This window comes from Myodes glareolus, chromosome 9 (genome assembly GCF_982192425.1).
Source record: "Myodes glareolus chromosome 9, mMyoGla1.1, whole genome shotgun sequence".
In the NCBI taxonomy this organism is placed as follows: Eukaryota; Metazoa; Chordata; class Mammalia; order Rodentia; family Cricetidae; genus Myodes; species Myodes glareolus.
In genome coordinates, this window is record NC_142034.1 from 59227651 (window position 1) to 59246282 (window position 18632).

Sequence of the window (18632 nt, forward strand, 5' to 3'; positions counted from 1 at the left end):
AGACAAAGGGAGAGGAGTTTCTGGGGTGGCAGATTGTGGGAGGGGAAAGACATGGGGAGCTAACAGAGGGCAGGACCAGTTGGCAAAGATTGCAACGTGGGTTCCTGTGGCTCTGTCTTGGGATCTGGGGGTGCCTGGTGATTAATTTCTGCTCTTCCAGGTGAAGGGAGGAGGAGCATGTTTGTAAATCCATTTCTTGCATTTAGGTGGGCACCAGGTAGAAAGATTCCACTTTTGATTTTTTTTCTTATTTGCCTTCACCTCAGAATAATCTTTATTGCCAAAGTGTCATGATTTGGGTGGCCTATTCTACTATCTTTCACTATAAACAAAATATAATCTTTAAATTTAAAAAGCAACAGTATAACACTGATTAATTTGGTGGGTAATAGCCTGGTAAAACTCCATCATTAGATAGTAACAACAGGAGACACTGGGGAGGGAGCACTGTTTTCAGATATTGTGTGATCTGAAAGGAAAATAAGATATATATTACCTTCAAATTTATGTGTGTTAGACAAGCAAAGAGAATAGGAAGCCTGGTGTGGTGGCTTACACCTGTGATCCCAGGTCTCAGGAGACTGAGGCAGGAGGATTGATAGTCTAAGCTACCTAGTGAGTTTCAGACCTGCCTAAGCCACAGTGTGAGACCCTATATACACATATAGAAGAGGTCCTGTGATGTCTTCTAGGAGACAGCCTTGGAAAGAACTACCAAAACACACGTGGCAGAAGTAGAATGTGTAATGTCTGTCTTCCAAAGTAGTAGAAATGAATAGAAGGAAACAAACAAGATTGGAAGAAAAAAAACTCTCCACAGAGGAGAAAGTGGGTGAAGGTGCTGCGGTTTGAATGGAAAATGATCCACGTAGGTTCGTATGTTTGCACATTTGGTCCCCAGCTGGCGACTACAGGTTCGTGAACCTTCATGAGGCAGGGTCTAACTAAAAGATGAGGTGCTCTCCTGGGAGGGCCTTGAGGTCTATAGCCTGCACTGCTCTCGTCTCGTCTCCCTCCTGGCTGTGCTGAGATATGAGCAAGTACTTACTTGTGCTCTTTCTGCCAGACAGCTGTCGGCTGCCTGCCTTCCCCACCACGATGAACTGCATCTCTTGCAACCCTAAGTCAGAAGAAATCCTTCTTCCATTAAGTTGCCTCATGTCAGGTATTTGATTGAAGCAACGAGAAAAGCAACTCATAGAGAAGGTGATGGCCTCCACTGTGTGTGTCCCCAATCATCACAGGTGGAAGTGGAATAAAGCAAACTTTTCAAAACATAGAACATTGTAGGCACGTGAACACACTCTGCGCATTGGAGAAATACAGTGACACCACAGGGAGCCCTCGATCTGGCTCCCTTCTAGAATCCACTGAAGTTAGAACACAGGCATTTTTGTTTTCCTTAAAGACGTAAACCCACAATGCTGGCAAAAACAAGGAAAAGACACCAGTGCCATAATTGTGTAAGTTTCCAGGTATAGGAATCACCAAGAACAGGCTAGGTGAGGCTCAGTGTAGCACACTTGCTTACCATACGGGAAGTCTCTGGTTTGAGATGACGGCACTCTAAAGACAGCAGTAATGAGCCAGGAACTTCTTAGGCACATCCCAGTACAATAACCCCACACCAGCAGTTGGTACACCAAGGTCTGGCAGAAAGTACAGCAAGGAATTCTCCTAATGCTCAGGAATGATGGGACCGGGGTTTCTGCATTTGTAGGTCTTTGAGGTGGAATAGGTTATTCAAATAATGAATGGGATTATAAGTCTTTCAGGTACCCATGGAATGCAAAGCTTTCATAGTCTTCACCTGTCGGAGATTTCCCTTATCATCCATCCCAGCACAGCTTTCCCTGGGAGATAAACAAAAACACTTTTTAAAGTACTGAACTCTGGGCACAGCAAGGTATAGCAGGACCAGGCACTAGAGAGGAGGGTTAAGGGTTCCTGAACGTAACAGATATGACATGCCTCAGCCTTATGGCCCGAAGTTTTACCCCTCTGGGAAGGAAGTAGAAAGAAGTCTCTTTCCTGGAGCACCAAGGAAGGGCCTAAGCCTGTGAGGATGTTAGGGTGGGACAGTGCCCATGGCTCATTCTTCACCCACCTCTCAGCTGCCTTGCCATCCCCGCCCTTAAACAGAAGCAGGCACTAGATGTCCCCAAGCGTCCAAGGGAAGTCTAACCTCCATCAATCCACGAGAGAAATACAGTTGGAAAGAACTTAGAGAGGGGGTGGGAAGGAAAGATTGTAGATGAAGTGTTGGGAATGTTTTCAACTGGTAGGAGAAGGCAGTAGAATCAGAAGGATGTTGGTTTGGTACAGGATGTTTACCAGGCAGGAACATTCAGAAATCCAAAGCAAATTGGAGGACGTGAAAACAAAGGGCTGTAGATGCAAAATTCTTGGTTCAAGATGATTTGGGAGAAACCATCCAGAAAATCAAGCATGGAGACAAAGACATGGCAGATAGACAAACTTGGAAAACCATTAGAGGGATGGTTCCAGAAGTCATGCTCAAGTAGCAGGAGTTTTCAGAAAGAGAAGAAGGAATTATAATGATAATAAAAAAAAGAAATAATCTGAGAGCATTTTCCAGATGGAAGGGCTTGAGTTCCTCACTGAAAGGGCCTGCTCTGAGCTCCTAGAACAGTGGAAAAACCATTAATGTGAGCCTGAGGCTTGGGACCCGGAACAGCGGTGCCAGAAAACTGCACAAGCCCCTGGAAATAAGCCTTGTGCTAGCACGAAGAACCAGAAGTGTGACTCCCCTAGACCCAACAGAAACAACGAAGGAAGCTAGCAAGTTAAAACAACCTTCTAAACAGGAAAGAGAGAGCGTGGAGAGGGATGTGAGGACCGTGGATTTAAAACATGACTTTTCTTCCCCAGAAGGACAAAATAAATAAACAAATAAATAAATAAAATTAAGAGAGGTGGCTAGAGGGTGAAAGATACAGGGCAGAGCCATGACCAGCCCCAGAAATAGTGGAGGAAGGTTCCAGGAAGACAGTTGTGTCCTATGAATGGAAAGACGCTGCTCCACCCTGCCATGTATTCCGGGGAGATGAATTCAAGAAGGCGGAGCTCATACACATCAAGGGTTTAGTGCCCTGAGCCAGTTGGACAAGTGGCTGGTGTTTGGGGCTCAGTCAGACACACAGGAAGCAAGCAAACTGAACTGTGGTTCGCTTTAGGGAAGCTAAATGAGTGAGAGCTCGGAGCTCACTACACACTAACTGTACAGCTTAACCCCAGTACGGGTGGAGGAGCCCCTCTTTCAAATGCTTGAGACCAGTTTGTACAGTCTGGAATTTTCGTGGTTTTAAAGTACTTACATAGCCATCACCAGATAAGTGTCTTTAACACAAAAGTCTTAAATCTGAAATGTTTCAAAAACTCAAACTTTTAAACGTTTGATTTTGGCAGGGTTGTAGAGATGCCTCAGTGGTAAAGAGTCGTATCTGCTCTCCAGAGGATCTTGGCTCAATTCCCAGCATCTATATGGCAGCTCCTAACTGTCTGTAACTATAGTTCCTGGGGATCTGATGCCCTCCTCTGGCCTCCACAGGCACTGCACGTGTCCAGAACAGAGCAGGGAAAAAACTCAAGATATAACAAAAAAAAAAATTAAACTTTGGATTTTTTTTATAGGAATGTACAGGAATGTCTGTAATATATAGTCAAAATATAAATACTGAACATCTATTAAATGAAATAAACAGTGAGGAAATGTGAGCACAGATTAAATTATCATTTCCATAGCTATGGGTCAACAGCTAATGCTCAGTGTTTTAAAAATCAGGAAGTAGTATAAGGAGTATAGTATATTTCATGAAGTAGTATACTTCATGAAAAATCATGAAGTATGTATGTCTATAATATATACCATAGCAGTACATATGTGGTCCCTAAAAATTTTGATCATGGGAAAGATTAATACTTGGAGGTAGACATACTTATAAAAAAGAACTATACGTAATAAAATGATGAATTTTTCATAAGCAAACGTGGACAAACCCTAAAACTCGCTAAATGTGAAAAGCAGGTAGAGCCGAGGAAGCTCAGTACTAGAGTTCCTGCTGGTCATGTCTAAGTCCCTGGGTTCGATCCCTACACTGGTGGGTGGGACAAGGAATTTGTGCAAAAACCACTGGTGGAAACATTTTTAACTAAGTGGTAGCATCATGTTATATGTGAGCGTATTAGAATAGAGAGAGCATTATTCTATCAGCTGAGAATAAACTGTGTCTGCCTATGCTTTCATTAATATTTAAAATTTAACCTGAGTTTCAGTTAACATGGCACTGTGTAAAGAAGACAGCCATTTAGGGAATGCTGACATCTTTGAAACAATCTCTTTTTCTCAGAAAACAGATTAACTTTCTCTTGATTATGTCATCTGCTGTTGCAGTATTGAGCAACTCGTGGGACGACTTTCTGGCTCTTTCCGTGGCATGATGACTTGAGTACTGGCCATGCACTAAGTAACTTTCCATGGCTTAGGAGCAAGTGTTTTCTCCTGGGGAGGTCCCATCAGAATTGGGATTTGGGTATTCATGTGAAGGTGTGGTGTGTTCGTGGATCCGTCTCAGCTAGTCTCCCCAGGGATTCCAGAGGAGAGAGAGAAGCAATTGAATTCATATGCTGGTGGATTTGGCTTGTGTGAGCCTAGTTTCTCCATCCACATTTCTCATAGTTCCCGTGTATCCCTGTTGCCCCTGGCACTCAGCACTCTTTGGAATAGGTGATAACATCAGACAGAGACAATGGGAATAGCTTGGTCTCTGGTAGCCATAGAAACCAACCCACATGTTGACCTAGGGACATTTATCAAGCCAGGAATGATGGAGTTTGAGTCTACCCAGTGTGGTGGTCCAGAACATTCAGGCTGCCTTTCTCCCTTGCTTGCAGGAAGATGTTGAAGCTCTGTGGAGAGACAGAGGACAAGCTAGCTCAGGAGCTGATCCACTTTGAGCTGCAAGTGGAGAGGGATGTGATTGAACCCCTGTTCCTGCTGGCAGAGGTGAGATGCTGAGTGAGGCTGGAGCAGGGACCACCGCCCCCCCCCCCAACCAAAATCCTACATCCTGCCTTCGCTGTTTGCTTCTCTTTCCTCGATCTCTGACCTGGTATTCCGTCAGGAAACGTCATGACCACACCATTGTCAAGATTTTCAAGTATGGCGGAGCTTTCACCTGCTTGCTGCTTCCTTCCCTCCCCCACCGGCTTCTCCCTTCACCTTCCCATAGATAAACATACAAAGCCAGCAGCATCACCTCCATCAGTAACCCAAGTCCCAGCTTCCATCAGCCTGTCCCTTCCCAGCATCCCCTCCCTGCCCATCTCCACCCTCCCCTGCCCATCTCCACCCTCCCCTGCCCATCTCCAAGCTTCAGTAGCTGGTGCACATGAATGGCAGCTCCCTCCTGAGGAGTCTGGGAAACCAGCACAGGAACCTCCAACAGGTCCCTTTGGTTGAACACCTTCTCTGGATTCTACAAGATACTGAATTAAAGTATTTTACTAAAAGCTGTCTAAATGTCTGTGAGGCAGTTTTCCCAGTTCCCACCTCCTGCAGCATTATCAAGTGAGACAAGGAGTGGCTGGTACTTTTATGGGGCTCTCACGATGGATTCCTTGTTGGTTTTTCACTGGCCATACAAAACCTAGCAGTTGCTCCACATGGAAGATCCCAACAATGATGGAACTTTCTGTATCTGTGCCCCTAGCCTTCTTCAGCCGTGACGAACATGGAATGTGGTTATTAGTGCAACTAAGGAGACGTAGAGTTAATGACAACTAACTTCTGCTCATTTAAATTTAAAGTTATATCGTTCCCCCGTGACTAGAAGTTTCAGAAGCTTTGTAATATTTCCCAGTGCGCATCTGGTTTCATCTCTAGATTGCCTCCAGTGTGTTCTTGTCTTTCCCTGTTCTTTCTGAGTCAGTGGTATGGATAAATAATTACTTAAATACCTAAAGGTGACCGAAGAGTAAATTGATACGGTGCTCTGGACAAGTCAGCCCAGAGCAGCTGTAAGCCCCTTGAATCCCACACTGTCGATGAAATTGGGTGACCATTGTCCTCCTTCCCATCTTCCCCTAGCCAGGAACACTCATGAGAGGCACCTGCTGCTCAGAAGGTGGCTGGGGCTCTGGCCAAAGCCGGAAACAACCCCAGAAGTTAGAGGGACTCAGCAGCAAGGCCCACGGCCCTTGCTGAGACTTGAGCAGTGCCTGACTGCCCAGCCCTGCCCCGGCTCTGCAGGTGCTGGTGCTGCTTCTTGCTGTTAGAGTCCTTGCACTTGGCACAGCCCTCAGCCTGGCTTAGCCCTGAGTGGGTGGAAAGAGCCTCACAGAGCACCAGGTTTTCCTCACATTTCCCCCTAGTGTTAAAAAAAACCAAAACAACCCCAAGATGATTTTAGTTCAATTCATAGCCAATTTTCCTTTTTAATTCTCACATCCTGCCCTACTTTTGCTGGGCCCGGAACCAAAATCTTGCTCTGGAATCTTCAAGGAAGGCATTTTTAGAAAGAAAAATATAAAAAGAGCATCCACATACAACCAGTATGGAAGAAGCCCTTGCGGAGAACTCCGTGGAGGCCGAGTTACTCACTGCTGACTGAAGTGGGAAATCTTGCTTCGTCTCTATAAATATGCTAACATATCTCCTTTGTTTCTATAAATACAAACTGTATGTCCTAGTGATATCCCTTAGCGTCTCAGGTCTGCTAAGGCCAGGGCTTCTCTGTGCTCAGCTGCTCGTTTAAGTTAGGTCTGCTAGTGCCTACATGGTGGTATCATGGTGGTATGTCCTTCCTTTCTCTTGCATTTGGCCCTTGTAGAAGCATTCACAGCAGTGATTGGCTCTATTTTTCATGCTGGTTTGTCTAAGGGCAAGTGTATAGCCATCCCCAAGCAGGTAGGGCTATGCAGAACCTATAGATGGTATGTCCAGGGAAGAGAGAACAGGTGCAGGTCGGGGAAGGAATTGAGCATTTTATCTGCTGCTGATCCAGGGTGCAAAGTTCCATGTGTTCAAGATAAGTTCGTTCTAGAAATGCAGTGGGCAGCGGAGAGGTGGAGGTAGGGGGGTGACTGCACTGGATTGCATCCTTGAAATTTGAGTGACAGTGAACCTCAAGTGGATTTTCACACGCACACAGGATCTGGGGAAGTGGGGAGGAAGGCAACAGCTATGCCTGATAACGTTGATAGCTTGACATCAGGCGTGCACACAAAGCATGATTCCTATTTGATGACCCACGACAAAGGGGAGGCTGATTTGCTCTGAAAACAAGGACCAGAAGACCTGTAGCAAACTTTCAGGTGACTCTCAGTAGTAATTCTTAAGTATTCTTTGAGAGCCTCGCTTTCAAGTCTTAATCTTGACCTTGGGCTTGACTGTGTCTCTCCTCTTCTGAAACCACAGGTGGAAATCCCAAATATTCAAAAGCAAAGGAAACATTTAGCAAAGCTGGTGCTGGACATGGATTCTTCACGGACCAGGTAGAGTTTTGTTACCTCCTTCACAGCTTCTTTGGCAGGACCATGATATTTGGGGGAGGGAGGGTCTCCTCATTCATCTCTTTCTTTCTTCCTTTCTTTTGTCCTTCCTTTCTTGCTTTCCTCCCTCCCTTCTTCCCTTCCTTCCTTCCTTCCTTCCTTCCTTCCTTCCTTCCTTCCTTCCTTCCTTCCTTTTTTGGTTTTCCAAGACAGGGTCTCCCAGTGTAGCCCTGACTGTCCTAGAACTCACTCTGTAGACCAGGCTGGCCTCAAACTCAGAGATCTGCCTGCCTCTGCCTCCTGAGTGCTATGATTAAAGGTGTGCACCACCACCTCGCAGCCTTCATTAAGCTTTTTAAATACCCTGCATAGCAGGCACTGGAGGTAACAGCAATCACCAGAAACGCGTTTTCTGCCTTGAGCCTGAAGGCAGATCCCGGGCAAGAGGACAGTTTTAGGCAGTCACACATTTAAGAAAAATCACACTGGATAATTTTAGAAAAGAACGATGGAGGAAGAGGCATCAACATCAGATTGGGGAAACTGAAGAGTTGCTTTTTTGCATAGGTGTTACTTTGTCTGAGCTCAAACAACGAGGCAAAGATGTGGGACAAACTGCCTATGTAGAGAGAGGCAGTGCATAGGCCCTTGGTGCTGTATTTGAGGTACAGGAAGAATGCACATGACTTGGAGGAGAGTGGGCATGCAAACCAAGAGGCAAGACAGAGCTATGCCATATGTGCATCACGGAGAGCATGTCTAACTCTGGACATGATATGTGTCAGCTCCTGAAATGGGTGGTGTAGAAGCATCCTGTTGTAGCCCTTCTGCGAAGGTCCTACCAACCTGATTCCCACCTGCCACTCTGAGACTACAAACTTCCTGTTTCAACAGACTGATGCCAGAAGCCCTCATGCAGACTGCGGCCATTATATGTGGACGTGGTACATGTTTGCCTTTGATCCTTACAGTTCTCTGTGTTTGTGCATACGTGTGTGTATGTGTGCACATACAAATATAAGTTAAAAGAATAAGAGTTCACCCACACCGACATGGAAAGAACTGTTTCTACCTTAAGTCCTCTGTAATTCAGTCCTAATCACCTCCTCTCATTTTCCTTTCATGAAATAAACAAAACCAGGAAGCTCTAGGGCAGAGAGATTGAGGATTAGGAGTCAGGAAACAAGATCCAGCTCTGTTCTTTTGTAGACCTTTTAGTGGCCTTGACTGAACCACTTCTTAGAAGGTATCTCCTCGCCTGTGCACAGGGAGTGAGCGCTATTGTCATCTGTAGAGGTATTATGAGCATCAAGTAGGTACCACGTGCCCCTGTACTTCCCCAGTGCCTTCACCTGTCAAACCGTGCTATAACATGTGATTCCACTGGGGACTCACCAGTCAGAACTCTAAAAGGTGCGGGTACAGAAATAGCACAAGTTAAATCAGTGTAGCAGTTTCTTTAGTTGGTGGATCCCAAGCCTCAGTCCCCACCCCCCCCACCCCGAATATTTTTTTCACAATACAGTTTAGAAAGAAATTTTACATCATGGCTATAAGTTGGAAGCCAATGCCCTTTGCTACAAATAATCAGGTAAGCTTAATATTAAATGGCTGGAAGCAAATTCAGTGTCTTCAAGGGAGTTTGAATGTCAGCTGTACCCAGAGTTGGGTATCTGAATACTCAGTGTTCAGTTGGTGGCACTGTGTAGGGAGGTAATGGCGCCTTGCTGGAGTGCGCACATCACCGAGGGTGGGCTTGGAGTTTACAGCCTCTCCCCACTTGTAGTAGTCTGCTTTCTCTACTTCCCGCAGCAGGCTACAGATGTAGTTTCTCAGCTTCCTGCCCAGTGCCACGGCTCCCCTGCCATGATGGACTCTCCCTCAGGAACTATAAGCCAGAATAAATGGTTTCTTCCATCTGTCACTTTTGATAACAGCATTTTATCACAAAAGGAATTACTACAAAGGGGCATTGATAGAATCCAGGTCGAACCCTACAGCCAGCTCCATACTGTGCACTCAGGAAAGAGAGCCATTGTCACAGTGCCTCTGTGCCACATAAAATGGCATCCCATGGCCCCAGTGTTCAGGTGTCCCTTTAAGACCATGGAAGCTGATTGGAGTAGTGCGGACTGCTCTTTGTTGTGAGGAGTTGGACACCGGCACTGTGAGGTCTCCTCTGCTTCTCTAAGGAAATTGCAGATTTCCTGCAGGGTTTCGGGCTAGCGGATGGAAGGGAAGGTTAGCATGGAAGCATATCCCTGTCACCTCACAATTTTTGTTTGGTCCTTTTATGAGAAGGGGAGTAAGCACTGAGCAGCGGCCATGACTGGTTTTGTTGAGAGATAGTAAACATTGTGTGCATTCTGAAAGCCCAAGGGGGTGTAAGCAAGGCCTGTCAGCTGTGATTAGCACCCTTTTCGCACCTCAGCCTATCTGGTCTGTATTTGGATCTGCTAGAGAAAGCTGTAACTCCCCTTTTCCAATCTCTGTGCTTACAGAGTTTCAGCTTGGACCCCTGTGTTAGCCGTTTGCTCGTGCACTGACAGGGGACACCTGGCAGAAAGATGCTAAGTGGGGAAAGAACTGTCTGGGCTCACAGTTTAGGGAATGCAGTCCATCATGGTGGGGCTGGTGGGGCTGGGACAGTTGGCAGGTATGGGATTAGGAGTTAGAGGTGACTGGGCACATCACATGCTAGTCAGGAAGCAGAGCTTGGCTAGAAGGAAGGCCAGACTGTAAGTTTTTATTCCTGCCTTGGCAGTCAGTCACATTTCTGCCAGCCTTGGCCCCATGTCCAGAGGGTTCCACAACTTCCCCAGACAGTGCCATGTGCTGGGGACCGACTGTGTAAACACATGAATCTCTGTGTTTGTGGTTTCTCCTTCAAATGACAGCAAACCCTTTCAATCTTTGTATGTTAGACAAAAACAAAGCAAAACAAAACAAAAAAGACCCTTTTAGATTATCCTTATGTGAGTACCGTTCTCCTCATCACATTGGTGACTTTCTGTCACCTACTTTGTGTTGTGAGAGAGGGTTGCTTGGCAGCTATTGTAGGCAGTTCAGGTCCCTCACCATCTCAGCTGGCTTCCCTTCATGACTCTGCTTTAGTAAGGTAGAGAGGACTGACCCAAACCCTCAAGTTATCAACTTTCTCGTCAATTCAGGTGATGGTCTCTAGGGTGGAAGTAACATCCACAGCGACGGTTCTTGCTCTTTAGCCCCTAATTCTGAATGGTTACATCCAGGCAGGCCTTATCTGCTTTGTTGGACTTGACTGAAAGCCACATCAAGCCGCCGTTTTCCTTAAAGCTTAGTCAGCGAGGAGCAGCTGTCGGATACAGCTGTGAAGTTCACACTGAATTCCAGAGTGATGTTGAATAGCAGGGATCGCAAGTTACTCTCCTGGGGCAGCTGGTTCTTGGTGTTCCTACCACCCCCACGCTATTTCTTCCTTCAGCTGCACTTGTGAGGTCCTTATGCTGGTGATGACCTGCATCCAGCTGTCCAGGCTTTCTTCAATCCTGTCTGCTTCCCATGAACTGTGCTGTTCCTCAGTGCTGCCGTATCAGCACCCTCCAAAGTCACTCTGTTCTGTCCTCACTCAACGTGTCCTGATCAATCCTTCCATGACAGGATCTTTGAATCTTAGCACAATTCTAGTGACTCTGTCAGATCTGTCGTATTTAGTCAGTGTTTAATGAGGGTTGAATCGAGCGCACGCGTTTGTCACCGTTTAAGTAATTCTGCCCTGTCTGCTTCAAGTCAATGAAATAGATCTAAATATGCTGAGAGTGATGTGAGCATTGAGCCCTGAGCTGCAGAGCCATCTCTCCAGCCTGTCTCCCCCACCCCGCCGCCCACTTTCAAGCATCTATTATTTGCTTCTCTAGGTGGCCTGGACAGATTGGTCGCTGTGTCTTGATCTTTATAATCAACATGGAAGTGTACTTGCTGCGTCATCTAAATTACAGCCATGATCAGGAATAATTTGTATGTCCCAAGTCCCTCATTGCTTTAATGTTTAACTGAAATAGCTGACTCTGGACAGTTCCAATCGATTCAGAAAAGGATCATTTGGGTAAAGCTTGTCTCTAAAGGAAAAGTCATTCAGGGATTCCTACTCAACTATTTTTACTGTTCTGGCTTAGAAAAATTGTTAGTTGAAACACCTGGCGACCCCGACTACATTCCTGTCTGAGCTCTGTCTGTCAGTCACCTTAAGCATGGCGGCTCCCACTCCTTTCCCCCATCCTTCCTGATTTCCCAGACTGAAGTCAGGCTTGGCTGCCATTTGTCATCCCGACTGCCCTGCTGTGCTGCTCACAGGCTAGAAATAGCTCTGTCTCTGGAGGATAAAAGATCCAGCGGACAAGTTAAGATAATGGACTGCCCTGGCTCTTTCTCCTACCTGCTGGTCCCTGTGAGCCAGCCAGGTCTCAGACTTAGCAGCAGAGAAACCCTGCCGAGCCCTTTCTTCCTGTAGGCGGTTCTGATCCTTCTAGCTTCCGCTGAGGGGGACTCCAGCAACTTCTCCCTTGATGTCATCTGAGTGTTTTCCTCAGGAGGCCAGGGTTCCTCCTGCGAAAGATGAGGTTTTACAGAACTCCAGACAAGGTGGCTAACGGCTGGCAGGATGCGGTCCCATACTTAGCAGTGCAGATTTTTGCCTTCAGATTGACTTTTAATCCTGTCAGTGTTTCCTTTTCACCTCACATTCATTGCTGGCTTCAGCCGAGGAGGTGTGTTTCCAAACCCAGAAGACCCATGAGCAACTTCACTGAATGACGGGACCATACTGAAAGCACTATTGGTATTTTCAAAATATGGATTGCATTGCTATTAACAATCATGAGCCTGATTAAGATTCAGAAATCTCTTAGCAAAAAAAAAAAAAAAAAAACCTGAGGTGATGGGTATGTAAATTAGTTTGATTTAAATCACACTACACCATGTATGTATATTAGCAGGTCACACTGCACTCCGTAAATGTCAACCATTGTAATTTGTCTGTGAATAGGGAACTCCAATTGTGACTGTCATTTGACTTTAGTGTGTAGAAGGTCATAGAGGACACAGTGACAAACTGCGATGTTGGTCCTGTGGGTATGGTCACCTGACCCTCAGTTTCACCCATCAGTTCCTCTGTGGAAAGGTTAGTCTCTCACCTGGTATAGCACCGGTATCTCCTGGTCACACCTCCTTCCTTGCAACAGTGTAGTTCTCTGGCTAACAATTTGAGGCCAGGTATTTCCTGGGCACTCTGCCATATCCCCAGGGCTCCACCTGTCTCACACACACCCTCTTTCTCTCTTGTTTTCCATCAGGTGGCAGCAGACTTCCAAGTCTTCAGGGCTTTCCAGCAGCCTTCAACCCGTGGGTGCCAAAGCCGATGCCCTCAGGGAGGAGATGGAGGAGGCTGCCAACAGAGTGGAGATTTGCCGGGTATCTGTTCCCTGCTCTTCTCTCCAGGGGCAGTGGAGTCCTGGGGGATTGTCTGTGTTGTTCAGTGGAGTTTTCTTAAAGCCTGCTGGTGATGATCCAGTTAATGAAAATGTCCCTGGGTTGCCTACCTACATCTCTAGATCCATGATGAGTTCACAGACTCAGGACTGTGAGGGTGACCAGGACAGTGAGTCACTGGGGACCCGGCGCTGTAAGCGAAGAGGACATAGCCTACATGTTTGTGGAGAACTTTAGGGCAATTGCATTCCAAAGAATACATTGTAGGTCCCTAGGATGACTAAGAATGTAGACTGAGCACAGCTTCTGTGATAGTAAAATGTTTCTCCTTGTTTGCTTTTCAATACGACCTGAGTCACTGTATTGGGAGATGCTTTAAATGTTAGCTGTGGAGGCCATTAGAGAGAGAGAGAGAGAGAGGGAGAGAGAGAGAGAAAGAGAGAGAGGTACCAAGTTCTAAGATCTGGGATCCGGTACTTGTGGGATGATGTCACTTGTTACACATACTACCATTCCCATCTATTATTCCTCCCCCACACACACATACTGTGTAAGACATAATGAGTCATACACCATTCATAGTGCTGATATATATATATACATATATGCCTTTGTGTCAGTTTGGGTCCCTAAGAAAGCTACACCTATGTAAACTATCTTTTGACCCAAATATTAGAAACCTCACTTCTTCTACAAGTAAGTACATTGTGTTCCTATTGTCATGATTGCACATAAGGGGTGTGTGTGTGTGTGTGTGTGTGTGTGTACACTGGGTATTGGACTCAGGGCTTCAAGATGCTAGGCAAACAGTCCTTTTCTGAGCTGAATTCTCAACCCATCCCATGGGGTTTTAAAAAGCCCAGTTTTTAAGAAGTGACGCTTCACTCATAGGTTTTCTGTTCTTTGCAGCTTTCGTGACTTGTGCATTGACTTTTATAGCCCGCACTGTGCAGGTGGCTTTGAGCTTGCAGCCACATGACATTCAGAATTTCCCTCTGGGGTAGGAAACAATGAAGGACCTTTAAAGTATCCTCTGTCTCCCAGGCTGCCATCCTGTGGAACCAAGCAGAGACTACAAATGCTTCAGATCCCAGATTCGGTGTGAGGGAGGCAGACAGACTGGCCGTTTGTGCTTCTGGGTCTAGGACAGATCTCTAGCTAGTGTGGCTGGTGTGCCCCTTCTGAAGTGTCCTTCTCTCTCCTGCTGGTTTGGTCATGATCTACACATGTCTGTTATACATCCATTTGTTCAGTTCAGAATCTTTCGGGGGTTATATTATTTAGGACTTTTAGCAAATGCTACAAAGACGGGTTAAAAAATTTAGAAACTCCCTCCCATAAGTCAATGTCATACACATCATTAATCTAAGTTTAGTTTATATTAATTATGTATTTTCAATTCATGATAATGGTTCATTTTTTCTAATATGTTTCTTTTATTTTTGAGACTATAATTATATCATTTATCCTTTCTCTTCTTCCTCCAATCCCTCCCATATACACCTCCTTGCTCTCTTTCAAATTCATGGCTACTATTTTTTTGTTGATTATATATACCTGTTTAGTCTATATAATGTTACTTGTATGTGTGTTTTCAGGACTGACCATTTAATACTGGATAAGCCTTGGAGTGCTCTTCCCCCTGTGGAAGACTATTTCCCTCGGTCCCTGCCTACCTTAGTTGCATGCAGCTCTTTGTGTAGGGTTGAGACCTCATGGACTTTCCTCCATACACTCTGGCATGTCTGTTGGTGTTTTCCTTTTTCAGCTCTCTTTTGGAGCATCACGTTGATGAGACTTTATGGGTGTAATTCTGATATTACTAAGAGACACAATCTCACAGCAGACTCTCTGATCCTTTGACTCTTAAGAACTTCATTCTTCTTCCCCAATGGTCCCTGAGTCTTACATGCAGGAGTGCTTTGTAGATGTTTCTAGTGGACTGAGTGTGCATTTTGATTGGTTGTGGTTTTCTGTAATGGTCTCCATGTGTTGCAAAGAGAAGTTTTCTTGATGAGAGGTGGGAACTACAGTTATCTGTGGGTACAAAGACAACCCATTTGGAGTGTAGTCGGGGTTTATACTTTGTAAAGTGGTGGTGCTACGTTCTCCTCCAAGATCCATGACTTCACTAGGCCTGGGTAGTTGGCTGGGTTTCCAACCACGGATGATTTCTCTTATGTGGAGTGGGTCTTCAGTTCAATTAGAGAGCTATTGGTTACTGCCAAGGTATATGTGCCACTAATGCACTGTTGGGTTATCATGTGAAGCTGGTCGTTGTCGTTCATAGGCATCATAGCTGGGTAGGACTATTGGTTACTTCTCCCCTGTGGATGCTTGCATGATACCTTCTGATACTATAAAAGTATATTATATTTCTTAGGGAGGGGGCTTTCAGATCAGTTCTAGCTCAGGAGCCTCTGGACCCTGTGTCCAAAATGCATGGTGTCTTTAGCAAAAGGAACTTAACTATCCACATCTGGTGGGCAACAAAGGGCAATAGCAATAGCTTGCTATGTTTGGGAGTCTCTGGGACAACTCTCAAGGGGGGCTTTTTATGCATGGTGTTGGGATTTTTGTTAGATGATCTTTGGCTTCTAGAGGAAGCACAGTCAGCTCAGATGAGGATATTTCATTGAAATTATGTGTGTATATTTTTATACAGGCTTAAGTGTATTTTAGGGGTTTTTTTGGTAAATAGTTAATAGCAAAATTCCTTAATTTTTTTAATCATCCTTACATTTTACCCAACTTCTTCTGTATTTCTCTTTACTCCCCTCCCCTAGTTGGAGTCCCTCCTTCTTTTTCAAACATCATTTCAGTAGGCCAGGTAAGCAGGTATGAAGAGGGGATTCTGACTGTGAATTCCAGCTCTGCCAGAAGAAAAGCAGTAGCGTTGTGTGCGCTGTAGCTTCTTGCATTTGTGGTTGTGCCAAAAATATATTCAGCTGTAAACATTATTACAAGAACAGATATTTATTATAACTAATGGTAAGAATACAGATACATATAATGAAAAACACAGCGATTGCCTCTTCTGACCAGCAACCTTTTCTCAAGTGAGGTGACCAAGGCCTCCTCCCACCAACGCTCACTAAAATTCTGTGTGACTTTACACCCTATTTCATACCCAAAGTCCATACAATTGAGGACTAGAGCACACATGTATGTGCCATTATATGTAGATGTATGTATATATACATATATATATAGTATATCATGTATATGTGTGTAACACATACATAGATGCATAAACATGCATACATCATGACTTGTCTATTTTCCTGTACAGAGATGCTTGCACTGACCTGCTAGCTTTGCGTTGCTTTTTCTCTCCCAAATGGTAATAAGCATCTTCAGGTCTGTGTCATGCTACTTTGTGGGATAGATGCCCCATGATGGCATTTTTAGGGCAAAACTCCCCATATTGTTATTTAACTAAATACTATCAGTTTCCCCTTCTGAAAAGGCAGTCAGTTCACATTTCTACCGTCAATATCAAAGCTTCCATGCCCCTCCTTTCATCTCTACTTGTGCTTTCTGTCTCCGTCAGCAAGGGAAGCGCTCTTTCTGTCCTACTGTAGAGACTCGTAACTTCCCATATTATAGTCACAGCCATGTGTCCTTGTGTGCTTGTTGGATGGTCTCTTCTACCGATGGGCAGGCCCTGCTGAGGGAGCTGCCTGTTTGTACTAACAAGTCTGATAGCATGCCTGTTGCTTTTTTTGTTTGTTTGTTTGTTTTTGTATTTTTGTTTTTCGAGACAGGGTTTCTCTGTAGCTTTGGAGCCTGTCCTGGAACTAGCTCTTGTAACCCAGGCTGGCCTCGAACTCGCATTGATATGCCTGCCTCTGCCTCCTGAGTGCTGGGATTAAAGGCGTGCGCCACCACCCACTGGCATGCTTTTTAAATTGACAGTTCATATGCTTTCCATATGCTGCATACATTTGATTCCTTCCCATCAACTGTGCTGCAGGTCCTCTGACTGGCCAACCTGTAGCACGGTTAGTAAGAGGTAAGAACCAGTGGCTGGCTGTTTGCTTCTCTGACCTTCAGGTTGAACCTCAGTTTCTGTCCCTGGGTTTTTATTAATTGCATTACACCAATCCAGTGTTTCTACTTAGTCTGCATTGACCTTGGCCATTAAAATCTCAGTGCTGCACTATTTTATTTGCCTTGGGAAAGCGCCTGTGTGGCCTGTTAGACAAGCGAAGTCTGTCTGAAGGGAGACTGTTTTTAATGTTTTCTTTAATATTAATGTTTTAATATACTTTACACACTATTTTATACACTTCTTTTATGGACTTTAAGCCAGCAGAAGTTTGTTTTTATAATGTAAGAGCTAGAGTCTTTTTTGTTTTATTTCCTTTTGTCCCAGATTGAGAGTCCATGGTACCTGTGCCGTGTTAAATCGCTCTGACTACCCTGAGTGAAATTTTCTCTAATTCCTCACATTTGTGGACTCTGTGCCCTCCTTCCCGGGACAGTGAGGTGCAATTGTTTTGGAAATGGCTTTGTAACAGAGTCTTCAGTAGAAGCTCGCTTCTTTCCGACAGTCATCTTGGCTCGTCTGTGACAGGTATCTAGCTGTGTGGAGCTTGTGAAGGTCAGCTCCCCTGGGTCACCATCCCCTGTGCCCTTCGTAGTCTCGCGTGTGTGCTCAGCTGATCTTGCCCAGGGCAAATGGTATTAAAGTTTTTTCTCATGACTTTGAGATACACCAGGGCTTCCTCTGTTCTACGTTCCCTGAATGGGCCTTTCCTGATCGTCAAGGTTTTATATTTCTGCAGCAGACTCTCTAGGTCTTCGAGAGAATGGGGGCCGGATGCTGGAGAAGAACAGAGTCCTCTTTCTGAGAGAGATGCTCGCAGGCCTCATCAGACAGAACTCCTCAGATATTTGGGGCCCAGAGGACTGTAGCCACCTGGAACACCCAGTCAGGGTGACCCGCATAGGTGGATACTGCTGAGACCTAAGGGGCACAGATGCCACGCCTTCTGCCCATTCCTTCCAGAGTCCACCCCATCCCTGCCTGGCCTCCATATTTCAAAGCTAAACCATTCTGCTCCTTTGAACTGCTGATCTGCCTTCCCCTTTCTCCCTGGGGCTCCAGATAAAAGAACTCCATTCCAGTACCTGTACATCCCTGAAGGTTTGAGTATCAGCTGATAGTTCTCGGGGAAGAGAGAAAGTCAGCAATGGAGTAGAGATGGATAGGAAGTGGATCTGCAGGATTGGTGGTGCAGCAGATCAGCTGTGCTTGATACTCAAGACTGACTGCCGTCGTGGGGTCCCAGCTCCAGCTTTCCTGCTTTTCACACTTGCTCCTCACCCAGTACCCAACCCGCCAGCCACTCTCTTCCCATTTTCTTTTTGTTTCTTTTTTTTAATTTAAGTTTTTTTAAATACAGTTTTTTTCTCATTTTACATAGCTATCTCTGTTCTCACTCCCTCCCCTCCTTCCTCCAGCCCCACCCTTCCTCAACTCCACCCCCCATCTACTCCTCAAAAAGGGTAAGACTTCCCATGGGGAGTCAACAAAGTCTGACACTTCACTTTGAGACAAGACCAAGGCCCTCCCCTCCTATATCTAGGCTGAGCAAGGTATCCCTCCAAAAAGAATGTGCTTCTAGACACTAGTTCAAGCAATAGGG

General features: G+C 45.4%; 1 protein-coding gene across 6 annotated transcripts in view; it reads left to right on the forward strand.

Annotated features, from left to right (window-relative positions):
* Arhgap44 (Rho GTPase activating protein 44) overlaps positions 1–18632 on the forward strand; it is a 176893-nt gene that overhangs the window by 108609 nt on the left and 49652 nt on the right. For all 6 annotated transcript variants that reach the window (XM_087910520.1, XM_048448261.3, XM_048448259.3 and 3 more), the window contains 3 exons: positions 4915–5026; positions 7439–7515; positions 12843–12960. In XM_087910520.1, coding sequence (XP_087766646.1) covers positions 4915–5026; positions 7439–7515; positions 12843–12960 — 307 coding nt within the window. The remainder of the gene's footprint in view (positions 1–4914; positions 5027–7438; positions 7516–12842; positions 12961–18632) is intronic.